Below are 21127 nucleotides of genomic sequence, written 5' to 3' on the forward strand. Positions count from 1 at the left end.
TGTTTAGTCATAATATATCATAGTTAAATAACTATATGGTTGCAAGCAAAATGTTTGTGGAATGGTAAATGCATTTATAATAACAAATGTGTTTGCATATATCTATATTTATGTATTTATATATGTATCTCGGGTGATAATGGATATATCCATGGATGAAAATTTTCATCCATATCTGTATCCATATCCACTTAAGTTCATCCATATCCGTATCCATATCCATTTAAATTATCCATATCCATCATGAATCGGGTGGATCGGATGAATATCCGCTGGATCGGGTGATCATTGCCATCCCTAGTAACTCGGTTAGATTGTATATATGAGTAAAAATACTCGTCTTAATTAACTAACTTTTGCATAAATATAATATGAAAATATGTGGTGAAGAGTAATTTTGAATTTCAGTCTTAACATAGATAAAATGCTCAAAGAAATAAATTTTTAGTTATATGTAAAGTAATAATTGTCTAATTTTAAGTCAATACAAGAAGAAAATGTCAAATAGTTAGATTGCATTTTTGTAGCTTTGTTGTTAGCCATTAACATATTTATAGAATCCAACAAATGCAAAATATCCACATGACAAATTAACGAGTAATACAAATTTAAGAATACTTAAACAACCGTTCCAAAACAAGCAAATCACGTTAACGTAAATCATTAATGTGCATTTACAATAATTAATACAAAATATAAATAATATAAATTAAATTTTATAAATAATATATATAAATAATATATATACCAATAGATAATTATATACTTCACTTTACAAGCTATTGAAATTGAAATAAACTCATTTTAATCAATTATTTTAACTTAATTAATTAGCTTCGTAAATTAAAGTCGTTTTCTCAAAAGTAATTCGAAATCAGTTGCCTCAAATAAATATGCTCGACAAGTAGAAACAAGTACCAAAAAATGAAGTTAAAAAGTAACAAAAGTCTAACCAAGGTAACATTAATCATTAAGATAATATTGTCTTGGAGTCAATGCATTAGAAGACAGACACAAGAAACCAAGTGGATTATAGAACCAAAACAAATAAAATAAAAATAAAAAAATAAATTAAAAATGAAAACAAAAAACATAACTTGCAAAAAATAATGTTAAATTAATAATCTTTGTTTTCCTTCCAAAAAACAATAATATAAATAAGTAAAAATCAAATCAATGGGAATCATTAATCTAGTCTAACACCCCAATAAGTAAAAATCAACAACATTAGTTACATAAATAAATTAATTACATAAAATCTGACACCCTTAATTACAATCATCATTAGTTTACGGTTACCTTTTACTTTACCACCTCCATCACATTTTACATTTGTTTTCTTTTTTATAAAAAAAATAAAAATAAAAAATTTCTTTATCGTCCTGGCGTGGGCCTGGAGTTATATAAATGTGCGTGTTTGAGTGTGTGTTTGAGTGTGTGTTGCGGGGCTGCTTTCTTTATTTTTTGTTTGCATCAAGTAAAGATAAATACTCCGTAAATAAAAACTTGATTCCCGCCCTTCCCGCCCCTTCTTGAATCTAATCTATCTATCTCATCTTCTCCACTTCTGTTAGCAATTCTTTAACCACAGAAATAAAATAGAAAATAACATAAATACAAAACACAGCAGCCGACAGTGGATTAAGGTTTTAATTGAAGAAGAAAATGGGGGGTGAAGACAAAGATCAAGAAAGTGAAAGTAGTATTGTTATGGATACACCAGAGAGAACCCGAATTCCTAACCCACTTTCTAAATTTGAGGTGAATTTGGGGTTTTTTTTACTTCCACCATGTTTGTTGATTAAGGGCTTTCGATTTTAGGGTTCTATGTAGTTTTTGGGTGTGATTTTTCTGGGTTTTTCTGGGTTTTGAAATCTGTATTATGGGTTAAGATCAACTTTGGTTTTTGATTTATGAATGTTGCATTTTTGTGGGTGAAATCGATTTGATGAATTCTTGTACGGGGCTAATTAATCTTTCGATTGAAGCTCTGCGTGGGTTTGCATTTTTAGGTTTTTGTGACTGTCACTAGTGAATGATCTGCTTGTTTTTTAAGATTGGGTCTTTTTTTTGGTAACTATTCGTCTAACACTACAGTAATTAAGATGCTTTTTTTATCTCAATTACTGTTAATTATGTTTTCTTCTATAAATTGTTTTCTTCAATTGTAATTATGTTTTTTTAGGTTTAAGAATTCAACAATTGTTTACTTCTGGTGGTAATGGCATGTTTGGATTTGCATCTGAATGTGGCTTTAATTTTAGCATGTTGGCCGAAAAAGATTATGACACTAGATTTGAGATCTAAATTGTTGCAATAATTACTTTGAAAGTACAATTCCAGATACTAGTGTACCAAACTGTTTCTCTGCTACTGGTTCTTGAATTCAGTGTGTATTTTCAAGTCAGTTCTTTGTATATGCAAGACTGATTATAAGCATATGTTTTTTATTTACATGTTTTAGATGTCGTATTGAACCGTTTTGTTGTCTATTTTCAGGATTCTCCGGTGTTCAATTATATCAACAGTCTGTCACCTATAAAGCCAGTTAAATCGATGCACTTTACGCAGACGTACAACTCTCTGAGTTTTGCATCCCTTCCGTCTGTTTTCACATCACCTCATGTCAGTTCACTTAAAGATTCGAAATTCTTAAGAAGGTAACGACACTAATTTAGTTGAGAAAAGGAACTGAATTTGACCTGTTTATATGTAAAGTGGTTAGTTTGGGGCTTTGGGCAGGACTTAACCTCAAATCAACTGGGTCAAACGGTTCAAATGGGTTGAAAATCATTTGAAGTTTACGCAGATGCATGCAAACCTTCTAATTTGCAAGTAAGTTATAAAAAAACTTGACTAATTTTTGAAGTAGCAGATTAGTTATTGATAGGTGATTAAATATTGTACTGTATAAGTATAAATGTACACGTTCAAATTACTGGTTTTGACCGAGACCCTTTTGACCCGTTACCTAAACCCGCCCATTTTGCCACCTCTATTGCCAATAAAAGATTCCATGTTGCACCAAATTTAATTTAATACTATGTCATTGTTTTTTTTTTTTTTTTGTTTTGTTAAACATTTGCTTTTCAGGCACCAGTTTTCTGATATGTCAAAAGCCGAACTGACCTCCGAGGATGCAAAGAAAGTCGAAATTAGAGAAGGGAATATAACCGCTGCTGAAAACCCAACAAACCAGCATACAGATTATAGTTACAGTAATTCCAATACCGAAACTTTTGTTGTGCGGTCAATTGGGTGTTCAAATCTTGAATCAAGAAAACTGAACTATGGAACTATAAGCTCCGACACAATGAATACATTGACAATTGTGGGCCCACCAGTACCTTTCGTAAACAATAGGGTCGTAAATGGCCCGGTGAGCATCGAAACTGAAATGGGTGGAATAAGTCCACTTCATCGTTGTAGAGAAGTATCGGCATGTGATTGGGACAGTTTGATATCGGATGCTTCCGAGTTGCTTAATTTCGATTCTCCTACTGATACAGTGCCCTATAACGGTTCTGGTGCATCTGTTATGAACGTTGAACCCAATGATAATCGTTCAGAAATAAATGAAGGCCTGAAGGACTTGCCTGAAGGACATCTAACGGTTGCTACTACTTCGATAAACAATTTTGAGGCTGGAGAGCCTACGGAGGACACGGATAATGAGGTGAGATTTTTAACAAGGGCAAAACTTGTGATCATATGTTCCATAATTTTTATAAAAATATGTTGTGTACTTTCTTGAATTGATTGGATTAGTCAAAAATTCTGTTTTCTATGTGTCCGGTAAAGCTAGACTTGAAAGTTCGTATTAGTGTTTATTAGCAGAAGTTTCTGTCATACAAAAAAATGTTTTCAGGTCAACCTAGCAAAAATGATTTTCAAGGTTTGTTTTGACTCGGAACTGTGGACCTGCCCATTTGACGAACTTCGGTATTTATGAGAGTAAATAAGCTGTTTGATGTCCACCTCGATAAAATGCAAGTATCAAATCAAGGTTGTATTTTTTATGTTTTGACACTAAAAACTTGATAATTTTGGGGACAGAGGGAGAATTGGAGGCTTTTAAGGTTTATGAACTATGAACTATATTTGCCACCATATCAAAAAAATATATACTTTCTTTATTGTTTGAAATACAAATACTCACACTTGTCAATTTAGGGGCTGTAAACCAGTTTTAGACATGTATGAATTTATACATTTTTGATAACTTTATATTAACTGGCTTTATCATTGTTCATCTATAGGCAGGTGATAATTTGTACCGTGGCATGCGGAGACGTTGTCTGGTTTTTGATCAGACGGGATCTCGGAGGAAGCACTTAGACTCTAATGATAGTTCTGTAAATACTTCAGAATCCAATCAAACTGTTCTTTCTAATGATAATCAGTTATTACTTCCGATGAGGACCGAAAATGATTCTTCTAGATGTGTTCTGCCCGGGATTGGTTTGCATTTAAATGCTATTGCCTCAAATTTAGTGGATCAAAAAGTCGTCAAGCATGAAAACTTGGGCTCTGGTAGACAACTTATAATTGCACCTCATTCTAGTCTATATGGGTCCATGGGTTCGGGTCAAGAGTTGATGGCAACGTTGTCTGATGCACCACCCTCTTTAGAGAATGACATGGGGTCTATTCAAATTGGAGGCCCTGTTTCAGAAGATGGTTCTCAAGCACTTGGATTTACGGTTAATGAAGAACTAAGTCAAAGTCAAACTAGCCCGAGAAAGAAGAAGTAAGCTACTTGAACTCTATTTTGGCATTTAAGTTTGATGAGGTGGCAATCTTATAATTTTGACCAATGTACTTAATAAGGTTTTTTTACTCCGTATTTGGCTAGTCTTATCTTCCCGACGTGTTTGACATTTCAATTAAAACTTACAGGCGTAAAACGGAACATGCCGGAGAGCATGAAGCATGCAAACGTTGCAACTGCAAGAAATCAAAGTGCTTGAAACTGTAAGTTGAATAAGTTGTTAAATTACTTCGTTTGTGTTTCTAGATATTAGAATCCACGTGACTTATTTGGTTGTGTATGAATATTTGTATGATAGGTTTCACAAAGTTTTGCAATCATTATGTATGTATCACATGTGGACTTGTATTCTGATCTCCACTTGATCGCTTATTGCAGTTACTGTGAGTGCTTTGCTGCTGGTGTCTATTGTGTGGAACCATGTTCATGTCACGATTGTTTTAACAAACCGATACACGAAGATACGGTACTTGCAACTCGCAAGCAAATCGAATCCCGCAACCCGCTTGCATTTGCTCCCAAAGTGATTAAAACATCTGATCCTATGCAAGAGGTCAGTTCACAATTCCTATGATACTGGGTTTCAATTATTTGAAGTTCGTTATTCATATATGTGTCCTGACTCTGTTTATCATACAGGATGAGTCTAGCAACACTCCAGCTTCAGCCCGTCATAAAAGAGGATGCAATTGTAAAAAATCTGGCTGCCTGAAGAAATATTGTGAATGCTTTCAGGTTGTTCCTTCTTCCTTTACTTTGTGTGGGTTGGTGTTTTGTGGAGGTGTCCACACGGGCGGGTCGGATGGGTAAGTGCGTTGGAAAGGTGATCTAATTCTGACTATACGATTTTTTTGTAAAAGGGTGGTGTTGGATGCTCCATTAACTGCAGATGTGAAGGATGTAAGAATGCATTTGGTCGCAAGGATGGTAAGCGTGCATTTTGTAAACTTATGATTTATTCAAAGCAAATATAAATATGTTGTATTAATGAATTTGACGTTTTACTAGTTTTAAGTCTTTTCATCATGGATCTTTTTGTTGGTGTATTTTTTTAGGTTCGGAAATGGATCCAGAAATGCATGTTTTAGATGAGTGTGAAGTGAATGCAAGTGATGGAAGCTTACAGATGGTATTGTACAGTGAAGCCGAACAAATTTCTGCGACTCCTGCAACTCCTTCACGTTTCGGCAGGTATAAACATGAAGTTGTTTAATCGTGTTATTATATACCTGAAAGACGTCTACTTATATATATACACACACACACACACACGTACTTTTACAATGCCAGGCAATCTATTCAGCCGGTAACCTCCGCAAAGGGAAAGCCACCGCGATCTTTACTAGCAACCGGATCATCATCATCCAGCCAAAGGTTTGGAAAGTTAAATCTTTTGAAAGGTGGCGGGAATAAGCAACTACAGACAGTGGGCGAAAATGAGATACCCGAGATCCTTGAAGATAACAACGCTTCTCCGATTAGTGGTGTGAAATCGTGCTCACCAAACAGCAAGAGGGTGTCGCCACCGCATAACTCGGGCATGGGACAAAAAAGCAGGAAGTTGTTTTTGCAATCTATTCCTTCATTTCCGTGTCTCACCCCCAACCCTAAATAATAAATCATTCGCTTTTTTTCGTCTGCAATATGAATATCGATGGATGGATGCCTTATCTTTCCTTTAGTTCTGTGTAGTCTTTTTTTTTTTTTTTTTTTTTTTTTTTCCTTTTCTATTTTTTTTTTTTATAATGCTTTAGTTGTATGGATACTTATCCAGATTATAACTCTACTTGTAAAATAATAATGTGTTCTTAGTTGCTGTTTACTTGTTATAAAAATAAATATCAGTAGTAATTTATGTACCATATAAGCAAGCCTCTTAATAAGAGCATTGCCATCCATTTCGCCCTCAACGGATTCCTCAACTTACCTCTCGCGGACCACCAATTCTCATTTAGTTTTCTTTCGCACTGCCCAACTCGCGTGAAATTTTGTGCTGTTTCAACTTATTTGCGAATGACGTTATTGAATAAAGTGGTTGTAAATTTGTACAGTGGTTGTAAATTTTTTTGAGGAATTATGTCGGACGGCAATGGTTCAGTTCTAGAAAAGGAAGTTTGAGGAGGTGTTGATGTTACGTTGATGTGACACTTAGTTCTGAGATAAATTTTAGTGATGAATGAGAATGGCCTAAGTATAATTACATAGTAGTTTCTAATGTTAAGATGATATAACATTAAATAATATATTTAAATAGGTAATGTGGATTCATGTTATCAATTGTGCTTTCCTAGTTTGAACATTAAAGTGTTCTTTTTTCAGCTACATAAGAACCCAACTCAACTTGACCTTTTTATGGTCATCATTTGAGCCAATGAAAACCACACATGTCAAGAACAAAATTAGCTGGTTTCAACAAAAAACATACACATAAAACCGTTAGTCCTACCTTCTAATAACTAACTAATGAGAGATGGCTAATGCTATTTCCATCCTTCAAAATTGATAAATCCACCAAAAACAAGCATTAATATGTTGTGTTGTACAACATGTTAATGCAAGATTTTAGTGGATTTATCAACTTAGGTGGTGGATATAACCAAAAGGATATAACCAAAAGCAAAGTAAACTTGATTCTTCCTATGTGGGAGTTATGTGATTGCCATCAAAAGATCTCCACAACTGCTGCTTCATCCATTGAAAAGTGCTCCTCATAACGAAGTTCAAGAACTCCATTACTGACGATAATGACCTCGTGTTCTCAAAGACAAAGCTTCGTTTATACTCGAGAATCCAAGTATTCTCATCTAAACGCCATACAGATTCACTCCACTTTCCTTGTTCCCATGAAGTATTCGCTTCTCTAATCGAACCATTTAATTCTCCATTCGACCACTGCCATAAATAAACGAATATCAACTAACCTGCACATTTTATAAAGTGCATATTGACTGCTTAAAAGTTAAAACACGCTGAAAATCTGAAATCTCTCCAAGGTTATACAAGTAACTAGTCAGTTGGGACTCGGGACCTTGGATGGACCAATCAGCCAAGTCGGAGACTAGTCAGACGTTAAGCGACTTTGACTGTTTTTGACCTAATTCGGTCGATTTTGACCAAATAAAGCAGACATTGAACTAATAATCTAAATTTTGACAACTCTAACCGAGTAAATCGGCAATATCCTGACTAGCCGGACTAGTCGGGGGGGACTTAGGCGAAATTTTCAATGGGAAAACGAAACTAGGGTTTACCTCGGTAACTCTTCCAGATAAAATAGTAAATGATCTTGAATCAAATTCAGTATTAACCAAACCAGTAGTAGTCTGCAAAGGCCATCCCCAAATACTCACTTCTTCAATTCCAGATTTATACAACCAACAGCGATATCTCAATATCAAACCATCCTAACCAAATAAACAAAGATCATCAATCACAAATACTACTTCATATATACATATAAATATAAATATAAATATAAATATAATACAAATACAAATAATAAGATACCTGAACTATTTGACAATTAGGATTTGTAAACCTAGCTTCTGGAACAAGATTTTGTAGCTCACTACTCAAAATCTCTAATCTTTCTTTCACACCATGAATCCCTAACCCTAACGATTTGTCACTTAAATTCCTAACAATTTCAGCAGACAATTTAGTATTCATAAATCTAAAACCTACAAACAAAATCCCTACTTTCCCTACCAAGATCAAACACAAAACCAAGATACATTGTAGTAAAATCAACCCATATCCAAATTCTTTATTTTTCCTCTTAATTTTTAAATTCAAATCATTAGTTGCGACAATGGGGGACACATTGAGACGAGAAGCGTGTGATACTGGAGTTGAAACAGCTGAAGGGTTATCGAAGAAAATAGGAGTTGGAGGTGGAGATCGTTTTAAAGAAGAAAATTGAGTAGTGAGTGAGCTTTTTTGCGAACTTAATAATGGGATTAGATCACGAGTTGCAATGATGCTAGCGAGACAGAGATGGCAGGTACAGTTGGCGTCTCTACGACAACTGGTGTTGTCGTATTTCATGGTGGCTGTGGATGGTGGTGGTGATGATGATTTTACGGTGGATTTAGGTGTTCGTATGGGGGTTGTCATTGTTAAATAAAACAATGAAAGATCTATTATTAGATTTTAATTGTTAAATGGAACTATAAATAACTAACGGTAATTTTCAGTGGAAACAAAATCAAATTAAATACTAGCATCAACTAAATATTAGGGAGTATTACTGAATAATCTCTAACAAAATCTAAAGATTATCTTTTAAATATATTCCATATCTATACAAGTCGATTAATTAACATTTGCTTGAGATTTTTTTTTTTTTTTTTAAAGAGTTTAATTTTTTTTAACAGTATTGGGATCACCCGAGGGGGACTATACCACCCGTTGCGATCATCTCCCGTTTCGACTATGCCGATGCAGCAATAATAACCCCGCCTCCATCGCTGCCCGGGAGGAAACCTTGAAACCGATCCAAGGGCACGACCAAGTAAAACCCCCCTCCCCTTTACCCCAAACGATGAAATTGTGTTTTTAATATGTAGTCAACGGGGGTCGAACTTCTGACCTCCCCTAAAGAGTTTAAATTAAAATACGTAGTAACTCGATAGAGACAAACACACCCATTACAACATCATATTGTTTTTAAAGAAATCAAACCAATGCTAAGATAAAAGGCCGTTGCTTCACTAAAAATGTTATCAACCATGACAAATTTTCTCACAAAGACTAGCTGACACATCAGCGTCACATCAGCACTTCTTCGAGACTTACTCAAGACTAAAAAATTCTCAACAATGACATACTTCCTCAAATAATTTTGAACCCACTATATTATTTAATTATTGTAGGGTACAAATATTAAAACAAAATGTACAAGTGTATGTTACCCTTTTTTCCTTTTTGGCTGTTGATCCCGTGCTGATGCGTGAGTAAGAAATCAACAAGGGCGCAAGGCCATGGCGGAGTGCAGGGCGTGGGCAGGGCTAGGTGGTGCCAACGACTTCCTCGAGGGCGGTGGTCAAGACGCCACCGTTAGGAGCACTCTAATATAACACCAACAGGACGATATAAATTTACAATACTCCAACTAGAATTTAAGCCCGCCGAATTGATGGCTTGAACATAACTTGTAGCTAACCGCCCATTGAAAAACTTTTAACGGATGTGTTTGACATATCAATTTTAAGAGCTTATGAGATCCTGTAGGAGTTTGAGATTACGATTTTATTAAATTACAAGCCATAAATATTGTTTGGTAGGTAACAAAAATTAGAGCTATAAAAATCATAAACTCTAAATAAATAAGCTCCTCAAAAGTAGCTTATTAGAAAAATTAGAGCTTATGGAACCTAAATTACCTACAAACCCTTCAATTAATTATTTCGGATGAGTTGACAGTTGCTAATGTGAGGAAGGTTATTGACCAAGTTGCTGCTATTCAATTCTCTAAGCCAATGTATTGGTGTAAGCTAGGGGTGTTTATTGGTCTGATTTTCGGTTTGTTCAGTTTAATCGGTTCGGTTTGATCAATTTTTTAACTTATGAAAGCAAAACAATATATCGTTAAATTGATAATTGGCAAGATTTAATTATACACACATATATCGTTAAATTGATAATTAGCCTTGAAAAGAATTCGAAAAATCGATAACTTTATTAAGAGATATTAGAGAGTCGAGAATGATCGACATAAACAAAAGATACGACTTGTTGGTTACGGTTTCAATGGTGAGTAGTGAAAGAAATTAAGGAAAACATGAAATATAGGATTTAGATAAGATTTCAAATCTAAGTATACACAATTCGACTAGAAAAGTTGAAATATGTACTCTAAAATCAAATGTGGTACATATATACAATAATACTAATAACTTAATATATAAATTGATATGCTATTATCTGAACTCGGTCTTTAATTCGGTTTTCGGTTAAACCAAATTCAGAATTTTCAAAACCGAAAACCGAACTAAAAACCGAGTTCATATTCGGTTTCGGCTTTGCTCGATCTAAAAATCGTTTATTAAATTCAGTTTGTTTTTTTCCGGTTTGGTTTCAGTTCTTTATTCGGGTTAAACGGTCTCAAACCAAATACTGAACACCCCTAGACTGTAAGCTTATTCGATAAAAGTCAACGTGTATGCATGGAGAATGTTCATTAATCGTCTCCCTACCGAAGATTGTCTTCCGAACTGTGGAATCGATGTTCCTAACCTTTCTTGTAAAGCTTGTTCGCAGGTTCAAGAAAATCAGAGCATGTATTCAGTATTCATTAATTCATTCATTCATTGCAATATTGCTTCTCAGGTTTGGTTTTTAATTGGTCAATGTATCGGTATTCATATTCCTTGAAGGAACACAATTGCAGATATCAAGACTTGGTTCGATCATTTTAACGGAAGACTTGCATCATGGTGGAGCTGGTCGGTATCGAAATAGCATAATTTTCCAAGATACAAAGTTTCGGAAGTGCCACATAATAGATAGTATTATTTTCCACTCATTTTAGTTGGATCTCGAATTGGCAATGTAAATTTAGGATTAATAGGACTTTGTGGTTGCAAAACCCTCTGTCTTCCTTGTAATTTAGCTTCTCGCTAGTTTTATTTTTCTTAATAATTTTTTCCGTTCGAACTTTTCTTACATATTAGTTAGCGGTCGTTTTAGTCATTTTGCACAAATTAGTTTCAACTGTAGGTACCACACAAAACATTTGCAAAAAACAATAAGCTCCAACATCAAAAATTAGCTTTAGCTTCAACTCTAGCTATGAGCTCAATCTCCAAGTTTAAGCTCCAACTGCTTTCATTCAAACACAATTATAGAAGAGAGAATGGTGACCGAATACTATTCCACGGAACAATGTTACGAGAAGTAAGGAATGAATCATGAATGACAATTTGATGCCAATGGCGGAGTTTGAGGGTAAGGAGGGGCCTTGACAACCTCACAAATTTTAGTTAATATAGTTTGTACTTTGTAGTCATTTGAGTTAGTAAATTTAAACTTTTGAATCAATTATATTTAAGTTCGTATAAAGGAGATATGACTAAAATATTTTGTGTAGTCCATTTCCACTAATGAAGGTCAACACTAAAAACTATAGACATATATGTTAAAATATATGTACGTATAGAGTATAGACATATATGTACCTATAGACATATATGTTAAAATATCATATAACATAAGTCTATTATAATGTGGTGAATATTATTTTTGTGAATTTCCACTCTGATAAATCTTGTTTTCGTTATAAATGAAATAAAAGGTACTACTATGGATGACATCGGGGCAAGGTAATAGAATTTTTTACTCAATTTCAAGTTCTATGGTTGTAGTACAGTTTAAAGAAAGTTCAAGTCACGTACGATGGGCCATAACAAGATATGATAAACATACAGATTAGCATTTTTACATGGTATAACGATTACAATATCAAACAATGAGCAACTCATTGCCATGTACATTGTTCCAATAATTATCGGAATGATGTATCAAGCATCCGTTTGGATGATAGGAGAAGTCTCACATATGGAGAGAGAGAGTAATTTAACTTCATATGTACAATGGCTACAAAAAATTATGCTATATTTTAACAGTCTTCTCCTATTATCCATATACTATTAATGAAGTTCGTTCCTTAATGCCACAAAAAAAATGTATATTAGTATCTACATTAGAAAGATTTAACCTTTATACAGGTAAATTGTACAAGAAAAGTTATGCTTATTGATTAATATGTATAAAAGCCTCTAAGGAATGTCACATTACAAACATGATGACTTTACTCTTTTTCTTAGATAATGGACTGATCGTATACTGACAATTGATCGACAAAAATAATAAGCAAACACCTTGTTAATATCATTATATCAGCGGCTTCAGCTAAAAGAATTACATTTACCTTGTCAAAACTTGTGTTGTAAAATCATGTGTATACATTTATTTATTTATAAGTGTAAACCTCTCTCTATATGCATGTACATAAGTGATTGTGTTACCCTAAACAAGTGATTCTACAGCCTCCTTTGTGTTTAACTGCATTTTTGGATCTGTAACAGACTCCGTAGTACCATAACTAACCTGCATTTAAAGAAATAACAAGCTTCGCTGAATATATATATTATCAAAAGAGGAAGAAAGGACAAAGAAGATAAAAACGAACCTCCACAGGCAGCTCAACTGGGAATAAATTTATGCTACTGGGAAGGAAATTGAAACCACTGTATAACAAAGCAGATTGTAGATATTAAAACATAACAATCGACTTCTATTCAAATCTGCCTTTCTTTAAATGATTTAGGAGGTTTAAAAATACGTTTTGTTCAAGTTTAAACACGTTTCCTTCAAGGCTATTTTTGTTTTCGCATTTCACAGTTCAAAGTTTCACCTATTTCATCTGTAGAGATGAATAATAACATGTGGCCCATTCATAAATAAATTGTTCAAAATTACCACCTCTAGTTATAGTTGGAACAACACTTCTTTAGAAAATTGTTCCATCAATACAAATGTGCACTTGCCTTTTTCTAAACAATAAATGTAAAACTAAAGTCAACATGATAAAGGGCACCGATGTCTTTTTCTAATTGTACCAAGTGAGTTTCTTGAACATAGTTTTGTGTATTTTTTGTTGTTTCATAACCCGGGATGGCATGGCATCGGGCCGGGTTTGGGCCTGGTATAGGTAATAATCCCAGTCCCATACCCAACAGGTCGGGTATACGAATTCAGGTCTTTTATCGGGTATACGGGCCGGGTAACCAGGTTTGTATCTAAAACCGTCCTCGAACACGAACCCAGATAAAATTTTAAAACGATCCCAATAGCCGACCGGCAAACCCGGCCCGAACCCGGCTCAAAAAATCGGCTTTCGGGTTTCCCAATCGGGTACGAGTCTTTTTGTCATCCCTAAATCACCGGAGAAATATAAAAGAGCAATACCTGCGAGATATTACTAACTGCCACACATAAGGAATGAAAAACTCTTCGGGATGGCTTTCTTGCTCGTATGTGAACCTTAGTTGGGTGAACATCTGAATTGAAAAGAAGGATGTGAGCTACACCATAATCGTTACAATTACAACTAAGTCTATGACATAGTAAGACATCCATCACTTTTCTAGCTGAACTACATAATTAATATGATTTTCTTTGATGATTTAAATTTTGCTAGCGGTATGACTCCAGGTTAGATTGAAACTATGCTATATAAACTTGGTTCATCTAGTCATTTGGGACGAGAGATATATAAGAATGATTAGTTGATTACCTTCATCCCTTCACCCCGCCAAAATCTGCAATTTATGTTTATCACTTGAAGCACTTTCTCAACTGACCATTGACCATCCAGCTTTTGTGCATCCATACGGCTATTAAAGAAGTCAAGAACCTACAAACACAGAACCAGCAGCATTATCAACATCATCATCATCATCATCACGCACATCAAACAGCATAATTGTCATACTTCAAATCTAGAACAACAATTACAACACAGTTTAAAAATACTGAGTTCTGGTACATACAGAAAAGATGTTCTCCAACAATTCATTGAAGCGAGGATGGTTCCTAAAAGGTTGAAAAACCTCCTGCCTATGCATAATTGCATAAATCACCTGCCATGTTTAGATAGAGAAGGTTGACATTATATTCCGACGGTTACATGAGTTCAAGAGTAAGTACATATAATACCAAATCTTTGGTGTGGCAATATCGACCCATTTTGCTTATTAATAGGTGTAAGGAACAGCTGGGAAATAAGTCCAACGGTTTGAAAGTCACCCGAAGTATATTTCTAATGGATACAATCTTATAGATCATTTTTTAATCAGATTGATTTTGTAATCATGCTTCATGCATTAATTAAAATACATAATAAGTGCCCAGTGGAGAACCCAACCCTACATGGCCTATTTTGACCAGTACTGAAAAGGGACACATTTGAAGAAAATATGTTTTGACCCATTACGCAACCCACCCGGCCCGATCATCTTGCCACCTCTAAACAATTTCCACCAGGTACCTCTGGGTTTCTTGGAAGTGCATAAGTCAGGATTGCATTGATTATTTCCAATACGATCCTCAAGAAGTCAGTATATATATGTAGTTCTGCTGACTGAAACAATGCAGTATAATATATTATATACTAGATTATATAATAAAAACAGCCAAATAAAGTAGTTACAGGTTCTGTTAATTACCAGATCTTCGGGAATTTTATCATCATCCTTGAGTCCACCATCAGTCATATGCATCTTGTCATTCTTCAGCTCTGCCAGTTTTGCATATCTAAATATTTTGCCCATTAAAAAGCAGTGATGAGAATGCAGAAAGACGAAAGCTAATAGGGCCCACAAAAACACAAAGATTAAGGAGATGCGTACTTGCGTGACAACATATCAAAAAGGCTAACCAAACGTTGTGATGCATATGAACTTAGCCTGTGTACATGAGGTGCCATGTTAGCCAAAGCTGCAAGGCAATTGGTATGTAAATAAACATCCTGTTACAATTCAACATGCAAAAATAATTGTCAGTCGCTCGGTTGGAGTTTCTGTAAGACCAATTAACAAAACAAGAAATGAATTCACAAAAATATTTATAAGGAAAACAAGGCTTGTAAATATTAACCAGAAAAAGTGGTCACCAGTCAATTCCAAATTTGATAAATTAGGCTTGCATAGTTGTATATATTAAGCAGAAAAACTGGTCAGCAATCTGTGCCAAATTTGATAAACTAATGTTTTGTAGAAAATTTCAATTCGAGTGTGTATTCGCAATATTATAAAGATATGATTTTTTAAAGGGTTAACTTATTCAATTTGATGGAATATCCAACCAATTGTAACCACCATTTTGAATATCTGTATCATAATTCCCAGCTTCATATTGAAACTCAAATATCACTAGACATGCGTACACACACGCACACACGCGCGCACACACACACACACACACACACACAAACGTAAGACATGCATACACACACACATATGTAGATCTATATTATGAAATGTATAGTGTTATTACCAATAATATGTAAAAGTTACATTATTGTTTACATGAAATACCATCAGATTCAGATATGTAGATAGAGATCTAGAGAAGTGTTTAGTGTTAATTATTTTACATTGTGCCTAAACATGATGTGTTTGTTGAATTCAGACATTTTATTCAAATTCACTGAGGTTGGTCGTTTTTCAAATTCAGACATTGATATCATACATCACATTTTCAGATATCAGAAATCGACTTTTGATTAGCATGTAGAAATTCTATCAACATCTGTTTACACCTTTTGTATAAAATCTCATAAAGCAAGTTTCCCAAAGGAGATAAACATATCTAAAACGGTTATAATCATATAAGAGATGATACTTCACGGTAGTAACTAAATCACAAGTTCTTACCCGCATCTTAGACATGTTATACTTCACAGTTCTTATAAGAATGATAACCATGAGAGAACCAAGAGATGTTTGATGAAGCAGGCGTTCTTGATACCATGGAACAGAAGGCAGAATCTAACAAAAATGATGGTGAATTAGGAAAATTGTGTCAAGTAACAGGGTTAATAAGCTAAAGTTGAAAAAAGAAAAAAAAGAAAAAAAGACACTATGTAGTCAAAGCAGATAAATTAAAGTTACCAGTTTGTGTATGCTAGCATTGAAAGAAGCATCTTGACTAAGGATAAGAAGAATAATCAGCACCATGTAGATTTGATTTGATGTTCTGCTCGAAGCATCATATAATGTCTCCAACAACGGCATCAACTGACCATTTCATCGTGAAAAAAAACTCGTAAATAAGACAGTATGACATGACATAACTAGAGATGCTGCATGTCTTTTTAAGATATATAGATCAAAGAGATGATTTAAAAGGGAGGGCAAAAAGGGAACTAGTGAATATAATGAGGTGCTTCATACCAATGTATCTATATCAGTCCGCACTAGTACATATTCTAAAAAGTCCGAATTTCCATGAACCAATGAGTAAAGTAGCAGAACAGCATTTTCATCAGACAGACACCTGCAGAAGTGATGCAGGGGCAAGTGAAGAAGTTAATCAGTTATATCAGACATGGTAAAAAGGGAAAAGGGAAAAGGGTAACGGGGCAAAACAGCTTCAGGCCAAAATGGGCCATTATATGAGCATGTCGAATAAATCCACATCAGGTCAAGTATATTGTAGTGTAGTAGTAATCAAATATGATAACAGCTCAATATTTAATCAATGGTAAGTAATTACGTCTCCCAACATCCCTATTAACGTAAATTTGTATCCTAAGTTATAGAAGACATCTCTGTTTTTAGTAAGAACCACGACCTACTGCTTAAGAACTATTAACTCCTGAATTTTTAACCTCATTGAAAAACTCTAATACGAATGCTTAGGTCATCAGTAGCGGAGACATGTTACAACAGATATTAACCACTAACATTTTTTACAAGTCCAACTAGTTAAGAGTCACGGGTGCCAAATTCAACCCATTTACTTACAGTAGGTCGATTTGGGTAGCGTTTACATCAGTTTCATCCAAGAAGTGCAACGGCTTAAGAGTCGCGTAGGGTGTATTTTTAACGAATATAGTCGAGCGGGACAGAAGTCTTGTAAATTATATTTTTAATGAATACAGCCACCTAAATCATTTTATTTTTTTATTATTATTGTAATCGTAATCATAATATTATTCTTTTCTTTCTATAATCATATTTTATATTTTATCACATTAGTTAGTTTATAAAAAAAAGAGATTAGCGTAGGAATGAAAAATGTTTCTGGGTCAACCTAACCCGGTCCAGTTCAACCCACTTTAGAGATTGTGTTTCAAGTTTCAACCCCAACTCATTCCCACACATTACCAAACCCGCCCATTTTACCTCCTTTGGTTTACATGATATAATGCAGACTGAGATAGAGCAATACAATCTACAAATGCTTTATAAGACTACATACATTCAAGTCGGATTATAAACAAGCTCTTACATGCCAAGTGTATCAAAGAGAGAAGCAAAGGACAATCTCACAAGTGTACCACTATGTGCATTTCCCTCAATATCCACCCGGTCAACTGCAAGAGGATGATGTCACACTCGGTCAGTAGAAAATAAGTAGAGAACAGCTGAACAAGGTTACAACACTTGCAAAATAAAAGGATCTTACACTCAACATCTTTAATGTTTTCCAAGGCTTTACAATATGGGTTTTCAGCAAAATAAGTTTCATCTTTCAGAAGAGACTCAGGTGTGACACCGGCATTGCTGTTTTTCAAAGATTCCACAATGATACATTTACGATAATGAATGAGAATAAGTAGTATATTGATACTACTCTCAGCCAGTTCAGTTTTTGAGGCCTCGTCACTTGAATTGGCAAAGTAACTTAGTGGAAATAGCACTATATTTGCTGCAAGTCAGATATAAAATACGTTTATTAGAACATAGGCATAGGATAAATGTCCAATTGAAAGAAAGAAGCAATTTGACAAATCAAAACATTAGCTGTAGCGTACGAATATTACTATCAGCTCTTAAAGCATTCAAAGAACATACACACCAATGCTCATAGGCAGAACCAACATGTAAAAACAATATAATATTGATGTGAGCAGAAGGGGAAAAAACTAGTGTCACTAAAAACTGTAACACCGGACATAGGAATATTACTATCACGCCCAAAAGTTCACTTAAAACAACGATGCAAGAAATTTACCTGAGCTTCTTATCTACCCGCAGTTACCAAAACCATGCTAAAGTGGTATCCATATTAACTTTATAGCAAGTGTAATGTAATGAATATTCTCAAATGTAATAGTTTAAACAACAAACAGTAAGAGACATATATCTTATATCTAATAATCTAATGATAGAGAATTATAAGAGGAATTACCAGCAGCAGAACCGACTCTTTTAAGCACACCAAGCTGATTTTCTTCAGATAGTAAAGAATAAGATGCACTACTTTTGGATTTTGGGCGTGAAATGTAGTTAAGCAGCAGTTTATGAACAACCAAACCTACCAGAGAACTCTCCTGTAAATAATAAAGTGCTTTTGAAGATAATTCCTTGAATCCTTGTATCGGATTTCACCAAATAAAAAATGACTTATATAACTTTAACAGATTATTACTTTTAGCTACGAAATTATATAAAAGGGTTACCTCACTCATTGCAGCATCGATGAAAGGATGAACATCATTAGGTCCAGGTGATGGCCCGGAAATAAGCTGAGTAGACATAGCAATGAGCATGAAGTTCAGCAGTTCATGATGCAAGATATACGTCTGGGGACTTCCAAATATACAAGTATTTATATATACACAGTTAGAAATTAAGACCATAAGTCCTACTAGGCTACTACTAATTAATGCAAATTATAATAATAACCTGAAGTATACCTTATATCTGCTCTACCGATATAGCTAAGCACAGCATGCATAGCCATATTTATAACACTCTCATCTGTAGTAAGAAAAGATAACATGCCATGTTTATTAATAAAACTGCAATCACAGATAATGAAGAAAAAGCTTATTTCAACCCGAAAAGGTATTCAAGAATGTTATATCAATTACCTTTATGTATTTTGTCTGGTATTGTTTCATCATCATCTAGAGACAGACACAAATCTTCAAGGTTCTCACTATTCAAATTTTCAATTGAATACTTCAAAAATACAGACGATATGTAAGATGCATTTACAGCCTTCATTGAAGCTACAGATAGCACACTCCGTGTAGAAAGTGACTCTTGCAAACACCATGTTAGATGGATTAACAGCTTTGCGAGGTGTCTTGTGGAACCGTTGTTTCGTGCTGCACAATAAAAATAAAATAAAATAAGAACATTAAGTACAAGTGCCATTGAAATACTGAATTTCAGTACAAACTCTCTGTTACTACACTCCCAATTATTACAACATAGTATTTTAGTCTATTTTCAGGTTATAGTCATACACCAGTGATGATGTTCTACACATTTAAGAGGCCATATTAACTTCATAGTTATATACATATGTGTATTTATATAGTATTGCAACCTAATTAATGCATAATGTAAAAATTAAATTGTACTGTATCTAATGACTAATGTAACATTTGGAGGTCAGATTACTCAGATATGAACCTGATCATATCCTAATAATAATCAAGCAGAAGTTAATAGGAATATGCATATTACATTGTGCACAATAATTAAAACCTAATTAACCACAAAATTACAACTAACCGAAAGCCTGACAAGCTTGTTCAACACGGTTAGCCGGCCAATGTTGATCAAAAGAAAGCTCGAGTAATTTCTGCCAGTAATCGGAAGTCAATGGAAATGATTTATCACCGACAAATGTTCCGATCAGATACTCCGCCGTGTCCTGCGACAATTCGCCGCCCCATCGCGGCGTTGATGGCACGGCTCCCATGTATCAAATTTGAAACGAATAATATGTGCGGATATGTATTAGAATTAGAAGATCAATAAATAGAAAGTGAGAGGGATCTGAGTTGAAAAGTTGAGTAGAAAACGTGAATGGCAATATTAATAGATCTTGAAACGGTGATGGTGACGTGGTATCGTCGGCAGGCTGAGATGTACTTATATAGATAGATAGATAGATAGATAGATAGATAGATATGATTAATAGTCGTAGTAAACGCAAAAAAGGGTTGAGTAATGAAGGCGAAAATGGAAGAAAACGGTTGGCTAAATTACATTACAAGCAAATTGAATAACAAGAATTCCAATTTACACTTTTTAACAGAGTAGTAGTACACTAATTATAATTTATAGGGAGATGATAAATCCACACTAATTTTTTATACATCCACCACAATCTTATGTAAGTTCCTAAAATACCCTTTATATAATAATTATCAATTTTGTTTACTAGAGTTCTTCACACATGTCTTCTTCTCACCTAAATCTGTTTTTTTTTTTTTTTCGCTTGATTTTCTTCTTACCTCTACTGAAATACATGTCCCTTCTAATTCTAATTAGTTTGTATCCGAGAAATAGAGTAACAAACTTTCAAATTTAAACACACAAAATTCTAAATTTTTCAATCCCGTTTCATTTTTAATAATCTTTCTTGAAATTTCTCGAGCTGGGTTTTCTACCTATCCATTCATGGTTAATCAAAAACCCCAATCATTTCTAATCCTACCCATTTGTGGTCAATCAAAAAACCCAATCTCACTTCAATCAGATTCTACTCAAGCTAGTAACTTTTGTTCATGTTTAATGTTTGGTAAATTTAACTCAAACCCCATTTCAATGAACCCATAAATGCTTTATTATCTTTAGAAATTATTAGCTTTTCATTCAAATTGAA

The 21127-nt window shown here is 34.3% G+C and overlaps 3 protein-coding genes across 3 annotated transcripts; 1 reads left to right on the top strand and 2 right to left on the bottom strand.

Annotated features, from left to right (window-relative positions):
* The first annotated feature begins 1457 nt into the window (after positions 1-1457).
* On the top strand, positions 1458-6458 carry LOC139845187 (protein tesmin/TSO1-like CXC 2). Its single transcript, XM_071835430.1, has 10 exons — positions 1458-1761; positions 2500-2660; positions 3094-3676; positions 4260-4750; positions 4900-4974; positions 5150-5324; positions 5411-5506; positions 5632-5698; positions 5827-5962; positions 6062-6458. The coding sequence occupies exons 1-10, from the start codon at positions 1666-1668 to the stop codon at positions 6384-6386; spliced, it is 2205 nt and encodes a 734-aa protein (XP_071691531.1). The 5' UTR covers positions 1458-1665; the 3' UTR covers positions 6387-6458.
* Positions 6459-7387: 929 nt separating this feature from the next.
* On the bottom strand, positions 7388-8887 carry LOC139842685 (uncharacterized). The gene is made up of 3 exons (XM_071832802.1): positions 8279-8887; positions 8023-8175; positions 7388-7663 (listed from the first exon to the last, which is right to left on the bottom strand). Exons 1-3 carry the CDS (start codon positions 8885-8887, stop codon positions 7409-7411), a joined length of 1017 nt encoding a protein of 338 aa, XP_071688903.1. The 3' UTR covers positions 7388-7408.
* Positions 8888-12541: 3654 nt separating this feature from the next.
* LOC139845188 (uncharacterized) lies at positions 12542-20396 on the bottom strand. The gene is made up of 18 exons (XM_071835432.1): positions 20029-20396; positions 19377-19616; positions 19200-19263; positions 18963-19092; positions 18692-18833; positions 17966-18208; positions 17789-17873; positions 16729-16831; positions 16447-16572; positions 16210-16323; positions 15184-15302; positions 15001-15088; positions 14823-14915; positions 14326-14415; positions 14070-14189; positions 13742-13833; positions 12963-13020; positions 12542-12880 (listed from the first exon to the last, which is right to left on the bottom strand). The coding sequence occupies exons 1-18, from the start codon at positions 20216-20218 to the stop codon at positions 12800-12802; spliced, it is 2178 nt and encodes a 725-aa protein (XP_071691533.1). The 5' UTR covers positions 20219-20396; the 3' UTR covers positions 12542-12799.
* Positions 20397-21127: the final 731 nt, after the last annotated feature.

The sequence above is a fragment of the Rutidosis leptorrhynchoides genome, chromosome 4 (assembly GCF_046630445.1).
Source record: "Rutidosis leptorrhynchoides isolate AG116_Rl617_1_P2 chromosome 4, CSIRO_AGI_Rlap_v1, whole genome shotgun sequence".
Taxonomy (NCBI): Eukaryota; Viridiplantae; Streptophyta; class Magnoliopsida; order Asterales; family Asteraceae; genus Rutidosis; species Rutidosis leptorrhynchoides.